Source organism: Neofelis nebulosa, chromosome 3 (genome assembly GCF_028018385.1).
Source record: "Neofelis nebulosa isolate mNeoNeb1 chromosome 3, mNeoNeb1.pri, whole genome shotgun sequence".
NCBI lineage: Eukaryota > Metazoa > Chordata > Mammalia > Carnivora > Felidae > Neofelis > Neofelis nebulosa.
In genome coordinates this window covers 143,021,774-143,043,055 of record NC_080784.1, presented here as the reverse complement: position 1 = coordinate 143,043,055, position 21,282 = coordinate 143,021,774, and the positions used below count along the sequence as shown (strand labels likewise).

The following is a 21,282-nucleotide window of genomic DNA, read 5'->3' as shown; positions in this document are numbered from 1 at the left end:
CCAAGGGAGCCACAGTTTCTATGTTTCTGTATCACAGAGGTTCTGCAGTAGAAGTCCAGAGAAGGGATATACTGGCTCTTAGATGGGTGTCAGGTCACTTTGAGAAATTCTCATTAGAACGTAAATACCTTCACTTAGCTTAATGATAGGTAAGTGACTGTTTTACTCATGTGCTCATAAGGGCTCCATTCAAACGGAATCAGCACTAGGCATTTTAACAGAATTTAACATAGAGAATTGTTTAAACACTTTTTTTGGAGGACTGAAAAAGCTAAAAGGGAACACAGGGATGACACAGAGGTATAAACAAACCCCAGGGCTGGAACAACAAGGGAAAGAAGTTGGAGTTTTCAGGAACTAGAAGCTCAGGGGAGGGGTATCACCTGGCCAGTGTTGGTGCCTCAGGGGCTCAGTGGAGAGATTTAAGGAACCAGAGTTCCGATCTCTGCAAAAGGGCTGCATCTGGCTGGAGCTGGCACCCTCCATGCTAAGTGACTTTTTCTAGGCGCCTGGAGCCAACCGCTGCTGCCAGGATTAAAGACCTTCACTGGTTTGCACTGACATGAGTAGCAAACAACTAACCTGTTCTGCTCTCCCCTGCCTTCCAGTCTCCCTCTACCCGCTCCCTTCCCCAGTGGTGGACCTAACAGGGAGTTGGGGCAGGGGAGAGGGGTACACAAGAGAAGTATAATTTGCAGTGTCCCAATCCCAGCTCCAGAAAGTAAGGTATAGAAGGTTGAATTTGGAGTAGATGAGATAATTGCTTAATAATAGCCATAAACAGGTACATTGTAGGTGTTTAAAATATTTGGTTCTCTGAGTTCAATGAGATTTGCATATAAAAAAGTCATCAGAGCCAGAAACTGTATCCCAAGGTGACTTGTTACTTCTGGGTATTTCTTAGAAGAGTTACTACTCCATGAGTTGACTTGCCACTTGATGGATTTCTGGGGTCCAGCGTCTATGTACAAACAACCCTAAGACGTAAGCTCTATGAGAGCAGGAACTTTGTCTGGTTTTGTTCACTGCTGTAGCTCCAGTGGCCAGAACAATGGGGAATAAATTCAAATATGCATTGAATGAATATCCTCAAGATTGAGATTGTCATCTTAAGAGCCAAGTGAAAGTTCTAGCTTTTAGGATTGTTGTTTTGCAGGTATGAACTGTGGTAGTAGTTCAAAGTTATCAGAGGCCCCTATATCTCTGTGAGATAAGCTCTCTAAGGCTATAAGGAATGGGACAGCATTTAGGTTACCTTGATTAATAGGGATTAATGATACATAAGAAGTAAAAGAAGAAAACAGTCTTAATCATGTGTAACTAAGCTTTACGGAGATGAGATTCAGGACACAGCATTAACCTGGAGACTCAGCCCTCTTGTCCCTCCCTCAATATCAGGCATTCATTGCTCCCTGTGCTAATGTTTCTGGTACAGTAACTCTTTTCCCTTTCTGCTTCTACTGTTCTCGAGAGCACCAAGTAACTTCTCTCCCCTTACCACATGGTGTTTGTCTACATAGGCTTTTATTTGCTGCATGGTTTATGGTTTTTCTTGACTTCTGTTTTGTGCCTTATTCCTTAGCGTCTTTCCACCTCTCTGTTGTTGTACTGTCTTTGACTCTTTTTCTGTACAGCTCACTCCCTAAGAGAAGATTCAATGGGCTAAAAGGAAAGCTGAAAATGTAGTCTTTAAGTTGTGTGAATTATGTCCTGTTCAAGGTCCATGTTCTAGTACTGAAGAAGAAGGAAATAGTAATTGGAGGGCAAACTAGCAGCTTGCCCACACTAGCTTTTCCATTATCCATATTTTAATGCCACTGTCAGATAAAATGGACCATGATTTGACCCAAAAAGGCAATTCTTTCTGTTCTTACACATCTGCCACCACACACAACATGGTAATAGTTATGAGAAGAACGTGTCCATATCAGAAGAGAACGAGCAAGATGAAAAAAAGACGTAAGATTTATTTTATCAGGTACTCACTCCTTGGCAAAGTTGACATTTAAGCTTTTCTCTGTTTTGTAATAATGTTTTTCAGTTTGTCAAGGTTTAATTTATTCTTATTTGGTTTCAGTATATAAGAAGAGTCTTGGAGATGACATTAGTTCAGAAACATCTGGAGATTTCCGGAAAGCTCTATTGACTTTGGCAGATGTAAGTTTTTATTTTTTCTTAACTGCCCGATAAGCTGCATGCTTAATGATAATTTCTAGGGAGTTTAAAAATAACCAAACTAAGACAATGAGATTGCAATTCTGCTTATGAAATAATACATTCGTTTTACATTTTCATTTCTGGACTCCAAAGAATATTTATTTCTTTTGTTGGTATTTAAATTAAGTAGGAAGCATGATACAGAAAAATTTTCTTCAGAAATGGGTATATCAGCCTCTGGATTAAAAACAAACAAACAAAAAGACTTGCAATGGGTTGCCTGGATGGCTCAGTTGGTGAAGCCTCCGACTTTGGCTCAGGTCATGATCTCCCAGTTCGTAGGTTTGAGCCCCACGTTGGGCTCTGTGCTGACAGCTCAGAGCCTGGAACCTGCTTTGGATTCTGTGTATCCTTCTCTCTCTGCCCCTCCCCCACTTGTGCTCTGTCTCTCTCTCTCTCTCAAAAATAAATTTTAAAAAATTAAAGATTTTTTTAAAAGTCTTAAAAAAAGACTTGTGAAAACAAAAACAAAAACACAATTGCTGCAACTTTATGGTTGCCGCCTTTGGAAGAGTTGCTAAACCATTCGTCAGCGTGTGACCAAATGAGCCCACATCTAGCTCTCTCTTCTTAGGAGGCTCATGACTTTATAATAAAGGTGGTAAGGTCAAGGGTGAGATATAACCACATGTGTGTACATGAGAGGAGGTAATTTAAGCCATATCTCACTGGCCCCTTTCAGCTGATTTACACAGCTCTTTACATGTGACGAAGTCCCAACGCTGGTCTCAGCCTGCGGGTAGAAATAGTACTTGTCGAAGTGAGGCATTATGCCACAAGAAAACAGTTTATCCTAATTATGGTTTCAGTTACTTCCAATGGTGAAAACCTTAAAGGTCGACCCGACAAAGCCAAATTGATGAGGCATTGCTGCAAACATGCACTCGCACAGATTTGTGTGCAAGAGCACACACACGTTTGTGCACGCACAGGAGCACACAACCTCCACAAGAGGCAATTGCAGAGTAGGACTTCAGACCAGGTGTTTAGACTCAAACTGCCCTGGACTCTCACGCTCCTTGGCTGCCTAGTAGCTTTATTTAGACAAGTTACTTTAAGCCTTAAAACTTCTGTTTTCACATCTGTAAAACTAAAATAACAAAAGTACCAACCTCGGGGGCTGTTGTGAAGATAAAGAGAGAGAGCGCCTGTGTGTAAAGTACATAGCACCTAAAAAGTGATCGAGACGTGGTGGCGGTGGCTTATTAGCAGTAGTACCATTGACAGTCAGCATTTTTTTTTTAAGTTTATTTATTTATTTTGAGAGCAAGAAAGAGAGCAGAGGAGGGGCAGAGAGAGAGAATCCCAAGCAGGCTCTGCACTGTCAGCGCAGAGCCTAATGCAGGGCTTGAACTCACGAGCTGAGATCATGATCTGAGCCGAAGTCAAGAGTCACAAACTCAACCAGATGCCCCGATAGTCAGCATTTTTTTTTCCTGGAGCAGAGTGCGCAATTAAACGGAATAAAAAGGCAAACTAACAGCGGAGTGGCAGCAGCACTGAAAAGGAAAATGAAAGAAACCACGTGGAAATCAGACAAACACACAAGGACCTAATGTCTGCAAATGGGAATAAATGTGCTTTAAAAATATTACGGCCAAACATGCCATTCACCTACAATTCTCAAAATAATTCCGGCAATCCTCTTTCCTATCTCCCCTCTTTCTGTAGTGTGCTGAGTTTCTCTGCACAAGCACACATGCACTTAGCCACAGAGCCCTCAGTGTTAGAGTTCAAGGGTTTTGTCTTTTTAATAGACTTTATTTGTCAGAGAAATGTTAGACTTCCAGAAAAATGGAGCAGAAAGTACAGAGTTCCCTTATGCCCCTCACAGTTTCCCCTGCTATTAATATCTTGCATGGTGTAGTATATTGTAATTGGTGATTGAATACTGCTACATTATTATTATTATTGTTATTATTAACTAGAGTCCATAGTGGACATTAAGATTCACTCATGGGTTTGGACAAATGGATGATGTCATGTATCCACCGTTACAGTATCACACAGAATAGTTTTACTGCCCTAAAATTCCTACACTCCAGCTCTTCATCCTTCTCCTCCTCCCTTCAAAACCCTGCCTAACACTGGTCTTTTTACTGTCTCTATTGTTTTGCCTTTTCCAGCATGACATATGATGGGAACCACACAGTATGTTGTCTCTTCAGACTGACTTCTTACATTTAGTAATATGCTAAGTGTCTTTCATGGCTTGATAACTCTTTTCCTTTTTATCGCCGAATACTGTTCCATTGTGTGGATATATGACAGTTTGTTTCACCCGTTGAAGGGCATCTTGGTTTCTTCCAAGTTTGGACAATTAGGTACAGAAACTTCTGCAAACATCCATGTACAGGTTTTTGTGTGGACTTCAATTTGGTCAGTGTCAAGGAGCACAGTGGCTGGATTATGGTTAAAGTGTGATTGGTTTTGTGAGACATGTCCAGACTGTCAAAGTGGCTGTATCGATTTGCATTCCCACAAGCAAGGAATGGCAGTTCCTGTTGTTCCAAATCCTTTGGTGTTGTCAGTGTTTTGGATTTTAGCCATTTTCTAATAGGTATGTAGTGGTATCTCATTTATTTTTTTATTTTCTATTCCCTAATGGCCTATGATATTGAGCATCTTTTCATGTGCTTTCTTGCCAACTGTATTTCTGATATCTGGGCAGATCTCTTGCCCATTTTAAAAGTAGGTTTTCATTATTTTATGTGAGTGTCTAGAGCTCTTTATGTTTTCTGGATGTAAATCCTGTACTAGATGTGTGTTTGTAAATATTTTTCCCAGTCTGTGGCTTGTGTTTTCATTCCCTTAAGATCTTTGAGTTTTCAGAAGAGGAAAAAGAGGCTCAGAAAATTGTGTGATTTGCTACAAATATCATGGCTGATGAGTAGCAGAGCCACAACGGGAGCCCCGAGTGCCTGATTCCTCTGTGTTTCCTGGCCTCTGCTGGAGAAAAAAATCTCTAAAACATCCTGTTGATTGGAATACCGAGTCTTAGAGTCTTCTTTATTTAAGAGGATTACCTTTGTTTGCATCTTCCCTGTTTAGGGCAGAAGAGATGAAAGTCTAAACGTGGATGAGCAGCTGGCCAAAAAGGATGCCCAGGTCAGTAATAGAGCAAAGAAAACATCTCCTGTAACCTTTTTCCTCCTTGACTGCCTTTTCATTCATTTGGCATCACTGGCTGTCTTCTCCTGTCCTCTCTGAAGGAGAAGCCTGAAGGCTGGGCATCACCCACCCTAGCCCTCTGCCTTCCCCAGTGGTGGGTATTATTCTTATGGCTCCAGCCACCCTCTTAGATACCTAGTTTGCTAACAGTGGAACGGTGAGAGACTTGGAAAAGAGGTTATCTCCCTGAACTCTACAACCAAGGACCTCCTCTTGTCATTCCATACCCTCTGAGAAGAAGGAGGAGGAGGAGGAGGAGAGAGAGAGAGAGAGAGATTGTGTCCATAATAACATTCTAGGTCTTCCTTTTTATCCAATAGATTCTCTATAATGCTGGGGAGAACAGATGGGGTACAGATGAAGATAAATTCACCGAGATCCTGTGTTTAAGGAGTTTTCCTCAACTGAAACTGAGTATGCACTCACATTACAATCCTTTTTGCTTTGTGTTGTATTTGCAAATGTTTTTTGGCTTAATATACAAAATTATGTAAAATGAAGTTAAAAATAGCAAAGTCTATTCCATTTGCATGTATAAACACTTCAGGAAAAAAAAAAAAACATGGGGGAGCTGTGTTCCAGCTCAAGATACAACTGACACTGCTCTTGTCTTCCCCTCCAGGTTGAGTACATCACTCACTAGTGACAGGTAACAGATGGGAGAAGATGGCAAGGAGAAAGAAAGGGGGAGCCCTCTGGGGTGAGAGGAGAGAGGAGTATTCTAATGGTATTCAGGAAGTTGAGGCAATGCTTCCAACCCAATTAGCCACTTCCCTAGTTAGCCACTTTCCAGAAAAACCAGGCATTGTGGGTGAGAGTATCTTAATGCATTAATGAGAATGAATATTCAGCTTTTTCTGATATAAAGCAAATTGGGGAAAGGGGAGCATAGTTTTTTTTTTTTTTTTTTTTAATTTTTTTTTTCAACTTTTTTTTTTTATTTATTTTTGGGACAGAGAGAGACAGAGCATGAATGGGGGAGGGGCAGAGAGAGAGGGAGACACAGAATCGGAAACAGGCTCCAGGCTCCGAGCCATCCGCCCAGAGCCTGACGCGGGGCTCGAACTCACGGACCGCGAGATCGTGACCTGGCTGAAGTCGGACGCTTAACCGACTGCGCCACCCAGGCGCCCCCATAGTTTTTTTGCTTAGGCTGACTATTACATGGAACTGCTAAGCACCCACCTCCTCATTCATGTATCTCCCTGAACCACCTGGAAGCAACAGCACCCAGAAGCCCAGAACTCCATTCGCTGTGAATAGCTGAGTGTGGCTCCCAGGTGTCGGTCAATAGAGCAACCGCAGCACATGATTAGGCTTATGCTGAGTTTATGGAAAAATGAGGAAGCATAAGGATATTACTGTGACTTTTTAATTCTGAAATTGCCCTTCCTTGATTTTGGCATTAAAATTTCACTTATTTTATAAAATAATGGTAATAGTGTATTATAGTTCCTTTATTAATATCTTTATTTGAAACATAAAAACCAAACAATCCTAGATTTCTCTCCAAAATTTTTTTTTTTCAAAATTTACTTGGCTTACAAAGTATGCCTACATACTTAGGGATGTATGTGTGGGTTTTGCTTTGGGGCAAAAACGGATCAAGAAATCTGAATACCTTCTGGTAAGTGTGAGTAGGCCATGCTGCCTTTGGGGTGACTTACTCAGCAGAAAGAAATCTTCATAATTAAGATTTCATTAGGAGATAAAACATATTTGACTAATGACCACACTGTTGTTCCCAGGTGCTGCTATAATTTAAAAGTAGCCCATTGCCCTAGATAAATCATTTTTCATTTAACCTTTCAGGTGATTTTAAATTCCATCAGCCTGGGAAGGGGGAGGAGAGAAGACAGAATGAGATCATTGAAGAAAATGGCCAGTGAAGTTTAGGTTTTATTGCAGATGATTCTTTTTAATTTTTTTGTTAACATTTATTTATTTTTGAGAAACAGAGAGAGACAGAACACGAGTGGGGAGGGGTGGGGGGTGAACACAGAATTTGAAGCAGGCTCTAGGCTCTGAGCTGTCAGTACAGAGCCTGACATGAGGCTAGAACTCATGGACCGTGAGATCATGACCTGAGCTGAAGTGGGACGCTTAACCGACTGAGCCACCCAGGCGCCCCAACTGCAGATGATTTTTTTTAAAAGAAACAAGAAAAACTTCCATGTTCAAGTTTTGATGGTTTGAAGAAGGAGTTTTTGAGTTTGACATTTAACAACTTGATTTGCTGCATATCAAATAAAAAAACCAGAATATATTCGAGTGTGGTCAACTGGGATGCTTTAAATATTTTTATGGTGTTGCTTTCTAGCATTTGATGAATATAGAAATATTAGCCAGAAGGACATTGAGGACAGCATAAAAGGAGAATTATCTGGGCATTTTGAAGACTTACTGCTGGCCATAGGTAAGCCCTTGAGTGTTTGTAAACTGAGTTACTTTGCACTTGTTTTAAATTGATGTGAAGATTAGCTCCTTTCCTGTAAGAATCCTGAGTGATGCATCTTTATGCTCCCATATCCCCTAGCACAGTCCATGGTACACACGATATGCTCAACAAATATTGTTAAATGGATGCATGAAGCAGTTATCTTTTTAGGTTTTACTTTGTCTTTTAATTTTGTATTGGTTTGTCACCACGCTTGGGTTGTAAACTCCCTGAAAGATGAAAATATTACATTTATATTGCCATTTTTATTGGGGCTTGTTGAAAGACTGAGCAACTAAGCCAATTTAGTGATTCATCATATTTGGTTATTTTTGGAAGATATCAATGGCTTCCCAAAACTGAGCCCCGGTCAGAGCTATAGGTCTTCTCCCTCTTGGCCATGCCAACCAGGAGTATCGAACAGAAGGTCAGTCACAGACCAAATCTGTTCCTAGAGACATGTGAATTAAGGAGCAGACGCAAAACACTGTTACATAAGTGGATGGGTCTTCTCAATGAGGTCTCTGCCTCGTTGTTATTTATCAGCAGTTAAAGATGCTAGAAGCAGAGCAAAGGTACACCCTAGGGAGTTAGCGGTGTAAGCGTAGGTGTTGCTGTGTCTGGGAGTTGGAGATGAGTCGGCTGCTGTGGGAGTTTCTCTGGCAGGTAATTTTATTTTCCTCATGACTAAAGGTAATTACTGTGCTAACGTTCTGTGCAAATATGACGTGATAAGCCTCTGAAATTCAGGTGAAGCATTCCCCTCTTCACTCTCAATAAAAGCCAGTGGTGACGAGGGGGTAGAGTGGTATGGTTACTCAAAGAATCTTTTTAAAAAATATATTACCACAGATTGACTCAGTTTCCATTAAATGAAACTGAACATTACTTTGCTTTTTTATAACAGTCCGTTGTGCCAGAAGCATGCCTGCCTTTTTAGCTGAAAGACTGCATCAAGCTTTAAAGGTTTGTCTGGAAATTTCATATACATTCTTATTCTCCCTCAAGAAGAATATGAAAAGTATTGCATAATATTGATGGAATTTCATGTTTCTTTTCTCCTTTGATGAGTTCTTTTTTGTTGCTAAATTGTCTACTAATTTGTCTCATAGGTAGAGAGTATCCTAATCCTTATAGAGACAGGTACAGTGATGTGTTGACTAAATCGTTTCCTCCACTTCACAGTATATGCAGGCAGTAAAAGTTGTTTCAGAACACCAAGACTCAAGCCTGACCCATTAGATCCAGTGGCCTCTCAAACTGCCTTTCTTAAACTAAACCAAGCTGAGTCAGTAGCCTTTCGTGCCATAGAAACCCTGGGTTTCCTTGTCTATTTACCGCTGATAGATGGTGAGGTCTCTGAGTACAGGCATTTTTCTTGCTCTTTTCTATCTTCAGACCTTTGCACTGAGCCTGGAACTTTAGAAGATGCTTACTTCAGGGTCTTCACTGGAAATTTCCTATAAAGGTCCACATGTGCCTTCAAAGTTATGTTCAGAGTGAACACGCCAAGTCCCTCAGCTCACCCCCCACCCGAAGGTGCTTCCTGTCCTGTGTTCAGTCACCTCAGTGGATAGCCCCAACAGGAACCAGCCTTGCCCTACTTGCTGAAGTTATACCATTCACCCTATCTTTGTCCCCCATGCCTTACCCACCTTGGCCTTCTTTCTGTCCTTGACTATGCCAAATGTCTTCCCCCATCAGAGTCTTTGAGTTTGTTGCCCTCTCTCCCTGGAATGTACCTTCTCCAGATCTACCTCTGGCTGGCTCCTTCTCACCTTTCAGGTCACCTCCTGAGAGAGATCTTTCCTGACTAAACAGGTCAGTTTGCTTCTTTTCAGTCACACCCCATTATGTAATTCTTACTACTATTTACATAAACATGTTAATTTTCTTTACTGTCCATCTCCATCCATTAGAATGTAAACTCCATGCAAATAGAGATATAATCTGTGCTGTTCACTACCGTATGCACAGTACATGGAGCAACGTCTGATATGTAGTAGATGTTCAGTAACTGTTTGTTGAATGAATGAAGAAATGAATAGTGTCAATATCCACCTAACTGCTCGGCAAGAAATTTTACACTTTTTTCCCTCCTTCATTCTCCCCAAATGATACATCCCTAAATTTTGTCAATATACCCTTGTAAGCACCCCTTAAATCTACACATTTTCTCCATTCCTACCACCATTATTCTAGGTCAGGCCATCATGAGCTCTCTTCTTGTTACACAGTCACCCCTGGATGGGTCCCAAAGCTTGTAGTCGCATTCTGTTCTCTGTATCCCACTCTTGCCCTGCAATCCCATCTGCATGCTTCTGTCAAAGGGATTTCCTGAAACACAAATCTGATCTGCTCTCAACACTGTCATGTTCAACAGATTGCAGTTTTTCTCCACATTTGGGGTAAAGTCAGAATTTCATTTCGTGGTTTACAAGGTCCAGCCTTTTCAGACACATTTCTTGCTATGATTCTTCCCCATTATTTATGCATCCTTGAATGTGGCATTCTTTCTTGGCCTGAACCTTCATGCATGCTGTCTCCTCTCTTGGAACATTTTTCCCCCTCTCTGTGTGAGCCCTACCTTCTTTTCATCTGGCTGATTATTTAGGCCCCAGCTCAAATACCAGTTTCTCAGACAGACTTTTCCTAATTCTTGATCTATTTTAGGCTCTCCTTACATATGCTCCCATAGTACCCAATATTTCCCATATGTTGGATTATATTGTAATGGCTTGTTTTCTTGCCTGTATCCTTTACAAAATTGAAAGCTTAAAAAGGGTATCTCGTTTTTGTTTTTGACATTTGGCATGGTGATGGCACAGAGTAAATGCTCAATAAATATTTCTTGAATATATGAATGATAAAGTTTGATGACAAATGAGTGGAGAAGAGTCACTGTGGTTGAATATTTTGTGCAGCATTATCTATTTCCTGTAAGTATAGATCTATATATTGTTTTGCGGCCAGTGAGATGTGTATTGTGGACACCTGTATTTCTTAACAGGGTGTTGGAACTGATGAGTTTACTCTGAACCGAATAATGGTTTCCAGATCGGAAATTGACCTTTTGGACATTCAAGCAGAGTTTAAGAAGCATTATGGGTATTCCCTATATTCAGCAATTAAAGTAAGTCTCCCCTTGAAAGTAGTAAAACACATATTGCCTTTTTCTACTCATCTTCTTTCCTGTATACTCTGTAAACATAGAGATATGTGACTCAGTTTTCTTACTCCCTGTCAATGCATGAATGTGTTTTCTGAGTTTAAAATAGTGATAGCATAGGAGCGCCTGGGTGGCTCAGTTGGTTGAGTGTCCGACTTCGGCTCAGGTCATGATTTCGTGGTCTGTGAGTTCAAGCCCCGCATCAGGCTCTGTGCTGACAGCCCTGAGCCTGGAGCCTGCGCCAGATTCTATGTCTCCCTCTCTCTGCCCCTCCCCCACTCACACTCTGTCTCTCTCTCAAAAATGAATAAATGTTAAATGAGCACTGGGTGTTGTATGTAAGTGATGAACCACGGGAATCTACCCCCAAAACCAAAAGCACACTGTACACACTATGTTAGCCAATTTGACAACAATTATATTAAAAAAATAAAAATAAATAAAGTGTACAACTTGAGGAATTGAAAAAAAAAATTTTAAATAGTGATGGCATAAATAAACAAATGAATGAACACATAAATAAATATATAAATAATAGTGATAACAAAATGTCTCCCAAAGATAGTGGTTATTTTTCAGCTCCAAAATCCCAGGCACATAACAGACACTCAACATTTTCTTTTAGGTTTAGTGGCCATTAATTGTCCTTCTTCTTTGAATTATATATGCAAATCAGTTACCTATATTTTATATTGTATTCTTATTTATTTATAGTCTTATTTATTTCAATTTTTCTTTATGACAATAGAAGGAAATAAAAACACATGTTTTAAAGTTCCTATTTTTAATGGAAGTATAGTTGGCATACAATGTCCCGTTAGTTTCAGGTGTGCAGCATAGTTAAATCTCCTCTTGTTTTACTCAAAACATAGAGAGCATGGTTCTGCACTGTGGAACTCTTTTCATTTCAGTTTATAGGAAGTCTTCTCATTCTTTTTAACAACTGCACATCATTCCATTGCTTATGTATTTGCACCCACCATATCAATAGATGTTTCCAGTTTCTTGCTGCTGCAAACAATTGAATGATGTTGTGCTATGCATGCCCAATTTCATGAGGTGCAAGTGTATCTAAGGGATACAGTCCCATACGCCAGTAGGATTGCTGAGGCAGATGTAAATACATTCGTAATCCTGGTAAATGTTACCAGTGCACTTCCCTTTGCACATCATGTAGTCAACTCGATTCATTCACCAAAACGAATCCTATTTTTCTTTCAGCCAGAGCTTTTGTTTTTACGCTAAACCTTTGCAGAAGGTGCTGCATGCTGAAGTGGAAATTGAGGAACTTATTCAACAAGGCACCTCTCAGACTGTGCCTGGGGCTTAGCACAGATTTCATCAGTTCACACTCAATGCAATTTGAATCGATTCTGACACATCACAATAGTTTCAATCAACACAGGAAGATTTAATAATGTTAACCATATTGTACTTACTAAGGCAGAAAAGTAGACTCATACATTTTATAAAGATTGCCAGTAACAAGGTTGAAACATAAAGAAGGCCTTCAGTTCACCCTCAGCAAACTGGAAAATTAAATTAACCATTAGTTCTCCCTCCCGCAGTAGTCTGGCTAATTGAGGCTTATTATATTAGGAAATATCTAAACTATGCCTGCCTTGATAGAAAAGAAAAATCCCTGGCTAAAGAATTCAGTTTGTAATTTAAAATTACATAAGGTTTCTTCATTTCTATCACCTAAGGTACATTTTTTTAAATGAAATGTTGGGTTGGATCAGGGAAAAAAAATAGAGAGCTTAATTAAACTATTTCAATAATCAATAAGTATAAAACAAATTACAAAGGAGACCAAAGACCTACCTCCCCCAAAATCCCAGGCTCGGATAGACTCACAGGTGAACTTCACCAAACTTTCAAGGAACAAATCTTATACAAGTTGTACCAGAAAACAGGAAAAGTGAAAGCTGCCTAATTCATTTTATGAATTTAGTATAATCTTGATTCCAAAGATATAGGGTAAAGAAAATTACAAATTCATGTCACTTATGAACATAGATAGCAAAGAGTAAAATATTGACTGAATGTATCAGTTTAAATATTTTTTTAACATTTATTTATTATTGAAAGACAGAGAGAGAGCGTGAGCAGGGGAGGGGCAGAAAGAGGGGGAGACACAGAATCTGAAGCAGGCTCCAGGCTCTGAGCTGTCAGCACAGAGCCCGACACGGGGCTCGAACTCGCAAACTGCAAGATCACGACCTGATCTGAAGTGGGACGCTTAACCAACCGAGCCACCCAGTCTCCCCTGAATGTATCAGTTTATCAAAAAAAATAACGCATCAAAATCAAATGAGGTTTAATCCAGGAATGAAAGAATGGCTCAACATCAGAAAATTAATATGATTGCCCACATTGCACACATTTAAAAGATAATTATATAATTATTTCAATATTTTCAGAAAAAGCTTTTGAAAAGGGCCAATACCTATTTATGATAAAAACATTTACCAAATTAAGAATAGAAGCAGGGCGCCTGGGTGGCGCAGTCGGTTAAGCGTCCGACTTCAGCCAGGTCACGATCTCGCGGTCCGTGAGTTCGAGCCCCGCATCAGGCTCTGGGCTGATGGCTCGGAGCCTGGAGCCTGTTTCCGATTCTGTGTCTCCCTCTCTCTCTGACCCTCCCCCATTCATGCTCTGTCTCTCTCTGTCCCAAAAATAAATAAAAAACGTTGAAAAAAAAAAAATTAAAAAAAAAAAAAGAATAGAAGCAAACCTCCTTAAATTGATAAAGCTTACATACCAACATATTATAACAAATACATATTTATACTCGGTGGAGAAACTTTAGATGCAATTCCTTTAAGATAAGGATCAGAACAATAATATTCCCTACATACTAATACATACCATGCTACTACTACCATTAATATACCTTAATGCTATCTTACAGAGGACTAGGGGTCCTGGACAGTATTGGAAAGGAAGAAAAAAAATATGTGTAAAGATTCAAAGGGAAGTGTTGAAGCTTCCGTTATTTTCAGTAGATACAATCATCTTTCTAGAAAAAATCAACAGGAATTATAAATTATTATCAGTAATAAAAATTCCACAGTGTTGCCAGTTAAAGATCAACCTGTAAAAATTAATAGTCCTTCTTAGACTATATAATCAGAATTAAGCTACCATTCATAATAGAAACAAAAACTATATAACTCTATGGAGAAAACTTTAAGACTGTTCTAAAGAGCATAAAATATGTCAGTAAATGGAGAGCTGGTTCATATCACTTGAGTAATATGATAGGATATTGTAAAGATGTCAGTAATTCCTCAAAGTAAGCCATATAAATCAAATGCAATTTCAATCAATATTCCAGGTAGATTTCTTTGAGGAACTTGGTTAACTTACTCTAATATTTATGTGAAGGAATAAAGATTCATGATTAATCAACCTTGAATAAGAGTAAAGGGGCACCTGGGTGACTCAGTCGGTTAAGCATCCCACTTTGGCTCAGGTCATGATCTCACAGTTCAAGGGTTCAAGCCCCACGTTGGGCTCTACGCTGATAGCTGAGAGCCTGGAACCTGCTTCTGATTCTGTGTTTCCCTCTGTCTCTCTGCTCCTCCCCTGCTTGTGTTCTCTATCGCAAAAATAAATAAATAAACTTAAAAAAAGAGTAAAGATAGGGAAAGGGCTAGTCCTATTAGAGACTGACATGGTACAAAGCCATTATTGTTTTAAGTGTAGTTTTGGAGTAAGAACAGACAAATTAAGCAATGGAACAGATTGGAGACCTTAGAGACAAATTCAATTGTTTGTGGAAACTCATAGGATAGAGGGAAAACCATAAATCAGTAGGGAAGGGACAGATAATTTAGTAAAAATGTATTTGGGAAATCTGGTCAATTCTACAGTGAAAAATAAAACTGGATCCTGCCCAACCCCATATCATTGGTAAACTGCAGATGAACTAAAAACCCAAAGATAAAAGATAAAATTAGAAAGTTAATCCAAGAGGGGCGCCTGGGTGGCGCAGTCGGTTAAGCGTCCGACTTCAGCCAGGTCACGATCTCGCGGTCCGTGAGTTCGAGCCCCGCGTCGGGCTCTGGGCTGATGGCTCGGAGCCTGGAGCCTGTTTCCGACTCTGTGTCTCCCTCTCTCTCTGCCCCTCCCCCGTTCATGCTCTGTCTCTCTCTGTCCCAAAAATAAAAAATAAAAAACGTTGGAAAAAAAAAAAAATTAAAAACAAAAAAAAAAAAAAAAAGAAAGTTAATCCAAGAAAATACAAGAGTTACCTTTGTGACCCAGGAGCAAGGAAAGAATTTTTAAATAAAACTTCAGAAGCACAAATCACATTGCAAAAATGACAAACAAAAGAAAATGTGTTATTAAGTATACTATTAAGTATAACATTATTTACTATTAAGTAATCTCATTACATTTTCAATACTGACACATAGGATTTTTTTGATGTTTAAATTTCTATAATTCTAAATTATAGAATTAAATTAAATTAAATTAAATTTCTATAATTCTAAATGTCTATAATTGCATATCACCCGACTTTTGGTTCTGCCTCCTCTTCCTTCTGCCTATAGTTTGGACATTTTTCTGCTCATTTTTCTGCTCATTACACCTTTCTGGTGTTGGTGATTGGTGGGGGAGAGGAGGAGAGAGAGAGAGAGTAGGAAACACAAATGTGTCCCTCTCATTACTTAGTAGTAAGACATTAATACAAAATTTGGATAAAATTACATTAATAAGATTTCACTGAGCAACAAACTAAGTAGCTATTTAATAAATAGTACAATTCCAAGGTCTTTAATGGAAATCATAGTAGCCATCCTCAACGCATAGTCTATGTGGAGATTTGAGGTGAACATAAGTAAGATAATTAGAAGAATATACTATGAAACAACATACAATTAAATTAAATACTGTGGTACAGAGGAGAGCAACACAGGAATTCAGAGTAAAGAAGTTTGGGGTTAGATAGGGAATGTTTCTTGGGGAAGTGGGTCTTGAGCCTACCTTTGAGGTTTAATAAGCTTGTGTTGAGTGCCTCCTGTGGGCCAGGTGCTATGCTGCTCAACAGGGACTCAGGTGAATGCTCTAGAAATGTATGTATGGTTAGGAGTAGGAGGGACAGAAGCAGTAAGGCACTTGATTGATGAGGCGATCTACCTTGGGGAATACTGAAAAACAAAATCCAACTGGCAAGATGAATTCAGATGAAAGAGAGTTTTGAGGTCACAGAATTTGTATTTCATTCATCCACTAGAGATATTTACTAAATGCATATTATGTACCTGGTTCAGAGTTACAATTACAAGCAAAGAAAAAAAAAGTTTCCCCGTCCTTATGGAATTACAAATAAATGTAAAGTTACAACTATGTCAAATGTAAAGGAAAGAGATACAGTGCTGTCAGACCATAGGATAGGGATAGGAAAAGCTTCCATGAAGAAGTTATGATTGAGTTCTAAAAATGAGTAGACAAAGGTTGTGGGGTTGGAGAATCAGTAAAGCATTTCAACAAAAGGAAAAGGAATTACAAGGGGAAAGACCTCATGGTAAAGAAACATAATGAGAAATAAGGCTGAAGGGACCAGATCACCCAGGACCATTTGTCAACCTTTGAAGATTTTGTCTTGAGCCCAAGAACCTTGAAGAGTTTTCCACTTAAGTGCATAGTGTCATGATCAGAAGTACATTTTGAAAAGATGCCTGTGATCACAGACAATGCATTGGAGAGAAGAAGGAAGAGATTTGGGGGTGTTGAGTTCTTTTATTAGTCATATTGGAGCTGCTACAACTGGGGATTGCAAAGTAATAATGCAAAGAGATCAAAGAGCAAAGGCTCAAAAGATATTTAGGAATTAAAACTTAGGGGACTTGTTGTGTTACCTTGGTAGAAGGAACAACAAAGAAAAGATGTCAAGGATGACTTCCAGGTTTCTAACTTGGGAACAGATAGTGATGCCATTCCCTGCACGAAGGTCAGGCTTTAGGTGTGTTTGTTTGTTTGTTTGTTTGTTTTTGTTTTTTTAATTTTCTTTTTTGGGAATGGGGGAGAAGTTCATGAGTTTGGTTTTACACATGTTGAGTTAGAGATGTCTTCGAAACATGGAAGTGGAATTGTCATGTCAGGAGCTAGTGGTATAAGATATATTTTCAGAGTCAGTTATGTTACTGAATAGCTGGACGTGAATGAAAATCCTCTAAGGAGAAAATATAGGTAAGAGTATAGAAGAGAAGAAATATAAAAGAGAAAAAAGCTTAGAATTGAGAACAGTAAGAATTAACAGTGGGAGAATACAGTTGATGAATCTAGAGCCAAGGAAACTAGTGACAAGAGATGGGAGCCTAAAGCAGATTTGTCATGGTCAGAATGGAAAAAGGAATAACGTAAAAACCACTGCAAAGAAATAATTGGCAGGATGGATTAAATGTAGAGAATAAAAGATGGGATCAAAGTTGGGAGAAGAAAGAATCAGTGGTACCACTGTTAAAATACACCAACACAGACATTTAACTTCTTAAGAGCCTCGGAAGACATAAATTATGTTCAAAGGCTTTGAAAATACATTAACTTTTTTGTGGTTGTAAAATTTCTAGAATAGCCATTTGACTAGAAGGCATAAAGGTATAGAGGTAGAAGAAAGGATGAACATTTGTTTAGTACTGAGAATGGATCTGCATTTTATGTTAAGCTACTTGGACGTATTTTCTTTTTCTTAAATTTTTTTTTAATGTTTATTTTTGAGACAGAGAGAGAGTGAGAGACAGAGTGCGAGCAGGGGAGGGGCAGAGAGGGAGGGAGACACAGAATCTGAAGCAGGCTCCAGGCTCTGAGCTGTCAGCACAGAGCCCGACGCGGGGCTCAAACCCATGAACTGTAAGACCATGACCTGAGCCGATGTCAGACACTTACCCGACTGAGCCACCCAGGCACCTCTAACTACTTGGATGTATTTTCTTGTCTAACTGATAGAACCGCTAATAATTGTTTACAACTTGGTCGGAGATGGTAAAGGGAGCTGTTTTAACACCCAGTGAGAGCACTGTTGGTTTATCTGCAGTTCCAGAGATTATTACATCTGGCAGAGCAAAACTTGGAAAGCCCAACAGAGGAAGAACCACAGTCTATATAAAATAAGAGAATGTATATTAACGCCTATTGTGTCTCATTGTGAAAGCAACGCATAAGCTCTAAATAACCTTTCTTCATTGTGTCTTTTGCATTACTGCTTACTCTAATATTTATCCTGGTGTGAAACTTGGGTGTAAGAAGTGCTCACTGTTTGAGTTGCCTTGAATAAAATGAGAATAGTGTGAGGATTTTAAACAGTCTAGATTAAAAGCCAAGTTTTACCTCCAATGCTATGCAAAAGTTTTACCTGTTTTGCCTAGCAAACATGGCATCTTTGTACACAAGCCTGAATCTCACATGTTGTCTGTCTAAACAAAGATCTTTTTCGGCTAGCCTAGGGGAAAGGAACTGAGAAGCATGCACTTTGGGAATGTCAGGCAATGTAGCATGGTGTTAAGGGGCCAGGCCCTACCTGTTTATTAGTCTCTATATGATTTCCTAACCTCTGTTTTTCTCATTTTATCTGTCTATTAAATGGACATACTTAGGCTACCTACTGCATAGAGTCATAAGGGTTATAAGGTTAAAGTAGTTAACCCTTCCAAGAGCAAGTGTTTGATGAATATTAATATGTTATTAAGATTATCATTTTTTTTTTAATGTTTTTTATTTATTTTTGGGACAGAGAGAGACAGAGCATGAACGGGGGAGGGGCAGAGAGAGAGGGAGACACAGAATCGGAAACAGGCTCCAGGCTCCGAGCCATCAGCCCAGAGCCTGACGCGGGGCTCGAACTCACGGACCGCGAGATCGTGACCTGGCTGAAGTCGGACGCTTAACCGACTGCGCCACCCAGGCGCCCCAAGATTATCATTTTTAAAGTTTTATTAGAAACGTAATATTACGTAATGTTACATAATCGATGCAATCTTATTTTTCAAATCCAAATTGAAATTTAACTGCCATGAATCAGGAAGAATTTAAATTTTTTTTTTCAACGTTTTTTATTTATTTTTGGGACAGAGAGAGACAGAGCATGAACGGGGGAGGGGCAGAGAGAGAGGGAGACACAGAATCGGAAACAGGCTCCAGGCTCCGAGCCATCAGCCCAGAGCCTGACGCGGGGCTCGAACTCACAGACCGTGAGATCGTGACCTGGCTGAAGTCGGACGCTTAACCGACTGCGCCACCCAGGCGCCCCTAGGAAGAATTTAAACATTATATATTGTAAAGAAGATGCTAGGCTGGAATATAATCACACTCAGGTATGAATGAATAACAGAATTACAGATGGATTTCACAAAATAGGACAAGTCATGAGTCTCACCCCACTGAATCACCCAGGACTGTGGGATTTCATTCGTTTTGGTCCCCTCATTATTTATGCTATATTTGTCCTTCTCTCCATCGGTCCTGTTCCTTACAGTCAGATACTTCTGGAAACTATGAAACCACGCTCTTGAAGATCTGTGGAAGAGATGACTGAGTGAAGAACGCAATCTCCGAAGGCCGCTGCTCCCACAACGGGCCTTTCCAACAGCTCTTACTCCTTTCTCAGAGTTTTGAAAACCCCAAGCAAGCGTAAACAGCAACCTGTTTTCCTAACACACACTTCCATCGTTCCATAATAACGCCAAAAAGTGATTCTAGTAGAGCATCTCAGCATCATGTAGGAATTCATAAATGAAATTTTTAAGTGGTATTAAGGATCTACTAATACAAGATAAATTATATTTCAGCTTAGGAAGTGAGAACGTTTGCAGAATTCTAACACATTGAATGTGTAAGCAGCATTAATAAAAGCTGTTGCCTTTGTTAAAGGTAATTTGTCTGTTTTTTAGCCCATACCAACATTGTCTTGCTGGTCGCTAACAATTAATGATATTTTAAAACGCATTTTTGTTATAAAAGCTATTGCTGCTTTACTTTATGTATTACCTTATTAATCGCATTTATCTTTAAGAAAAGAATAAAATGAATGTAATCCTGGCTTGCTCTTTCTAGTTGTGATCAAGCTATAGGAGTGGCAGTGCATGATAAGTTATTTCAGCCCCCGGAAAACAGCTGCTGAACTATTAATCTAATCACTTCCTGTCAAAATGGCAAGCATGAATTGTGGTTGTTTCATGCTAAATACTACTTTCCCAGAATGGCTATGTAGAATCAATTCTTTAAAGTTTCTTTTCCTCTAAAATAAGTTGGCAAAACTATGCATTTAAAGAAAATCCTTCATGTTATCTTTGAAAGGGACCTAATATCAAATACCTTGACTAATATGAAATGTATGAGGTAAAACTTTCCAGTTGGAGTTATCAGTCTGGACTTGAATAGAAATGATAAATGTATGAGAACTAAAAATAGGGATGTGTGAATCCAGAGCTTTTAATCAATGCATTCCACTGGCAAACATTCTGAGAACTTTCAGAAGGAGAGCAAATTATTTCTTGTTCTGGGATTTCCAGACTGCATACAGGAAAAAAGCACAAAGATTTAGAGTCAGGCACACCTGCCAGTTTTGACTTCCTGCCCTACCGCTTACTAGTTCTGTGACCCTGAAAACTTCTAAACCCTGCTAAACCGAAGTTTTCTCATCTGTAAAATGGTGATAATTATAGCACCTACCTTTCTCATAGGGTGTTTAAAAGATTAAGAAAGATAATGCCTTTGAAGCACTTAGCCCTATGGTTAAGTGCTCAATTACCAAGTTATTATTATTATTACCAAGCAACATCAAAACGACCATGACAGCGTTGCAGCGTTCTTCAACAGACTTCGGTTTATCTACCACGTGCCAAGCTCTGTGCTAAGTAGGTATTGGATGCACCAAGGGGACTGAGACTCATTTCCTTTCGCCAAGGACCTTAAAATCTGTTCAGGGAGCATGACGTGTGCATATAATCACAACACAAATGTACCACGTGCATTGAGGGAAATAACATTGTGTAAGAAACGGAAGTGGTATGGAGGCTGGATCAGTAATTCAGCCTATCGAAGGTTACAAACTCCACCAGTAAAGAAGAAGAAGAGAGGCTCTCCAGATAGCTGAGAGCACTTGCAAAGTCACAGAGTTATGAACTAGCACAATGTGTGCACAGTGCTACCCAAAGGTTATGTATGGAGGCTTAAAAAACAAGGTGGGGGTATGGTGACCGGTGATAGGCAGGGGCCAGATCACAACTGTCTCGTGCTAAAGAGTCTCAAGCAAGGGAGAGTCATGGATGGAAGGAGCATT

General features: G+C 39.5%; 1 protein-coding gene across 4 annotated transcripts in view; it reads left to right on the top strand.

The window, feature by feature from the left end:
* The window catches only part of ANXA3 (annexin A3), a 55,131-nt gene extending 35,092 nt beyond the window's left edge, over positions 1-20,039 (top strand). For all 4 annotated transcript variants that reach the window (XM_058722159.1, XM_058722161.1, XM_058722160.1 and 1 more), the window contains 7 exons: positions 2,078-2,157; positions 5,269-5,325; positions 5,709-5,802; positions 7,709-7,804; positions 8,733-8,791; positions 10,836-10,958; positions 19,477-20,039. In XM_058722159.1, the coding sequence (XP_058578142.1) occupies positions 2,078-2,157; positions 5,269-5,325; positions 5,709-5,802; positions 7,709-7,804; positions 8,733-8,791; positions 10,836-10,958; positions 19,477-19,536 (569 nt within the window). In that variant the 3' untranslated portion in view covers positions 19,537-20,039. The remainder of the gene's footprint in view (positions 1-2,077; positions 2,158-5,268; positions 5,326-5,708; positions 5,803-7,708; positions 7,805-8,732; positions 8,792-10,835; positions 10,959-19,476) is intronic.
* The last annotated feature ends 1,243 nt before the right edge of the window (positions 20,040-21,282 follow it).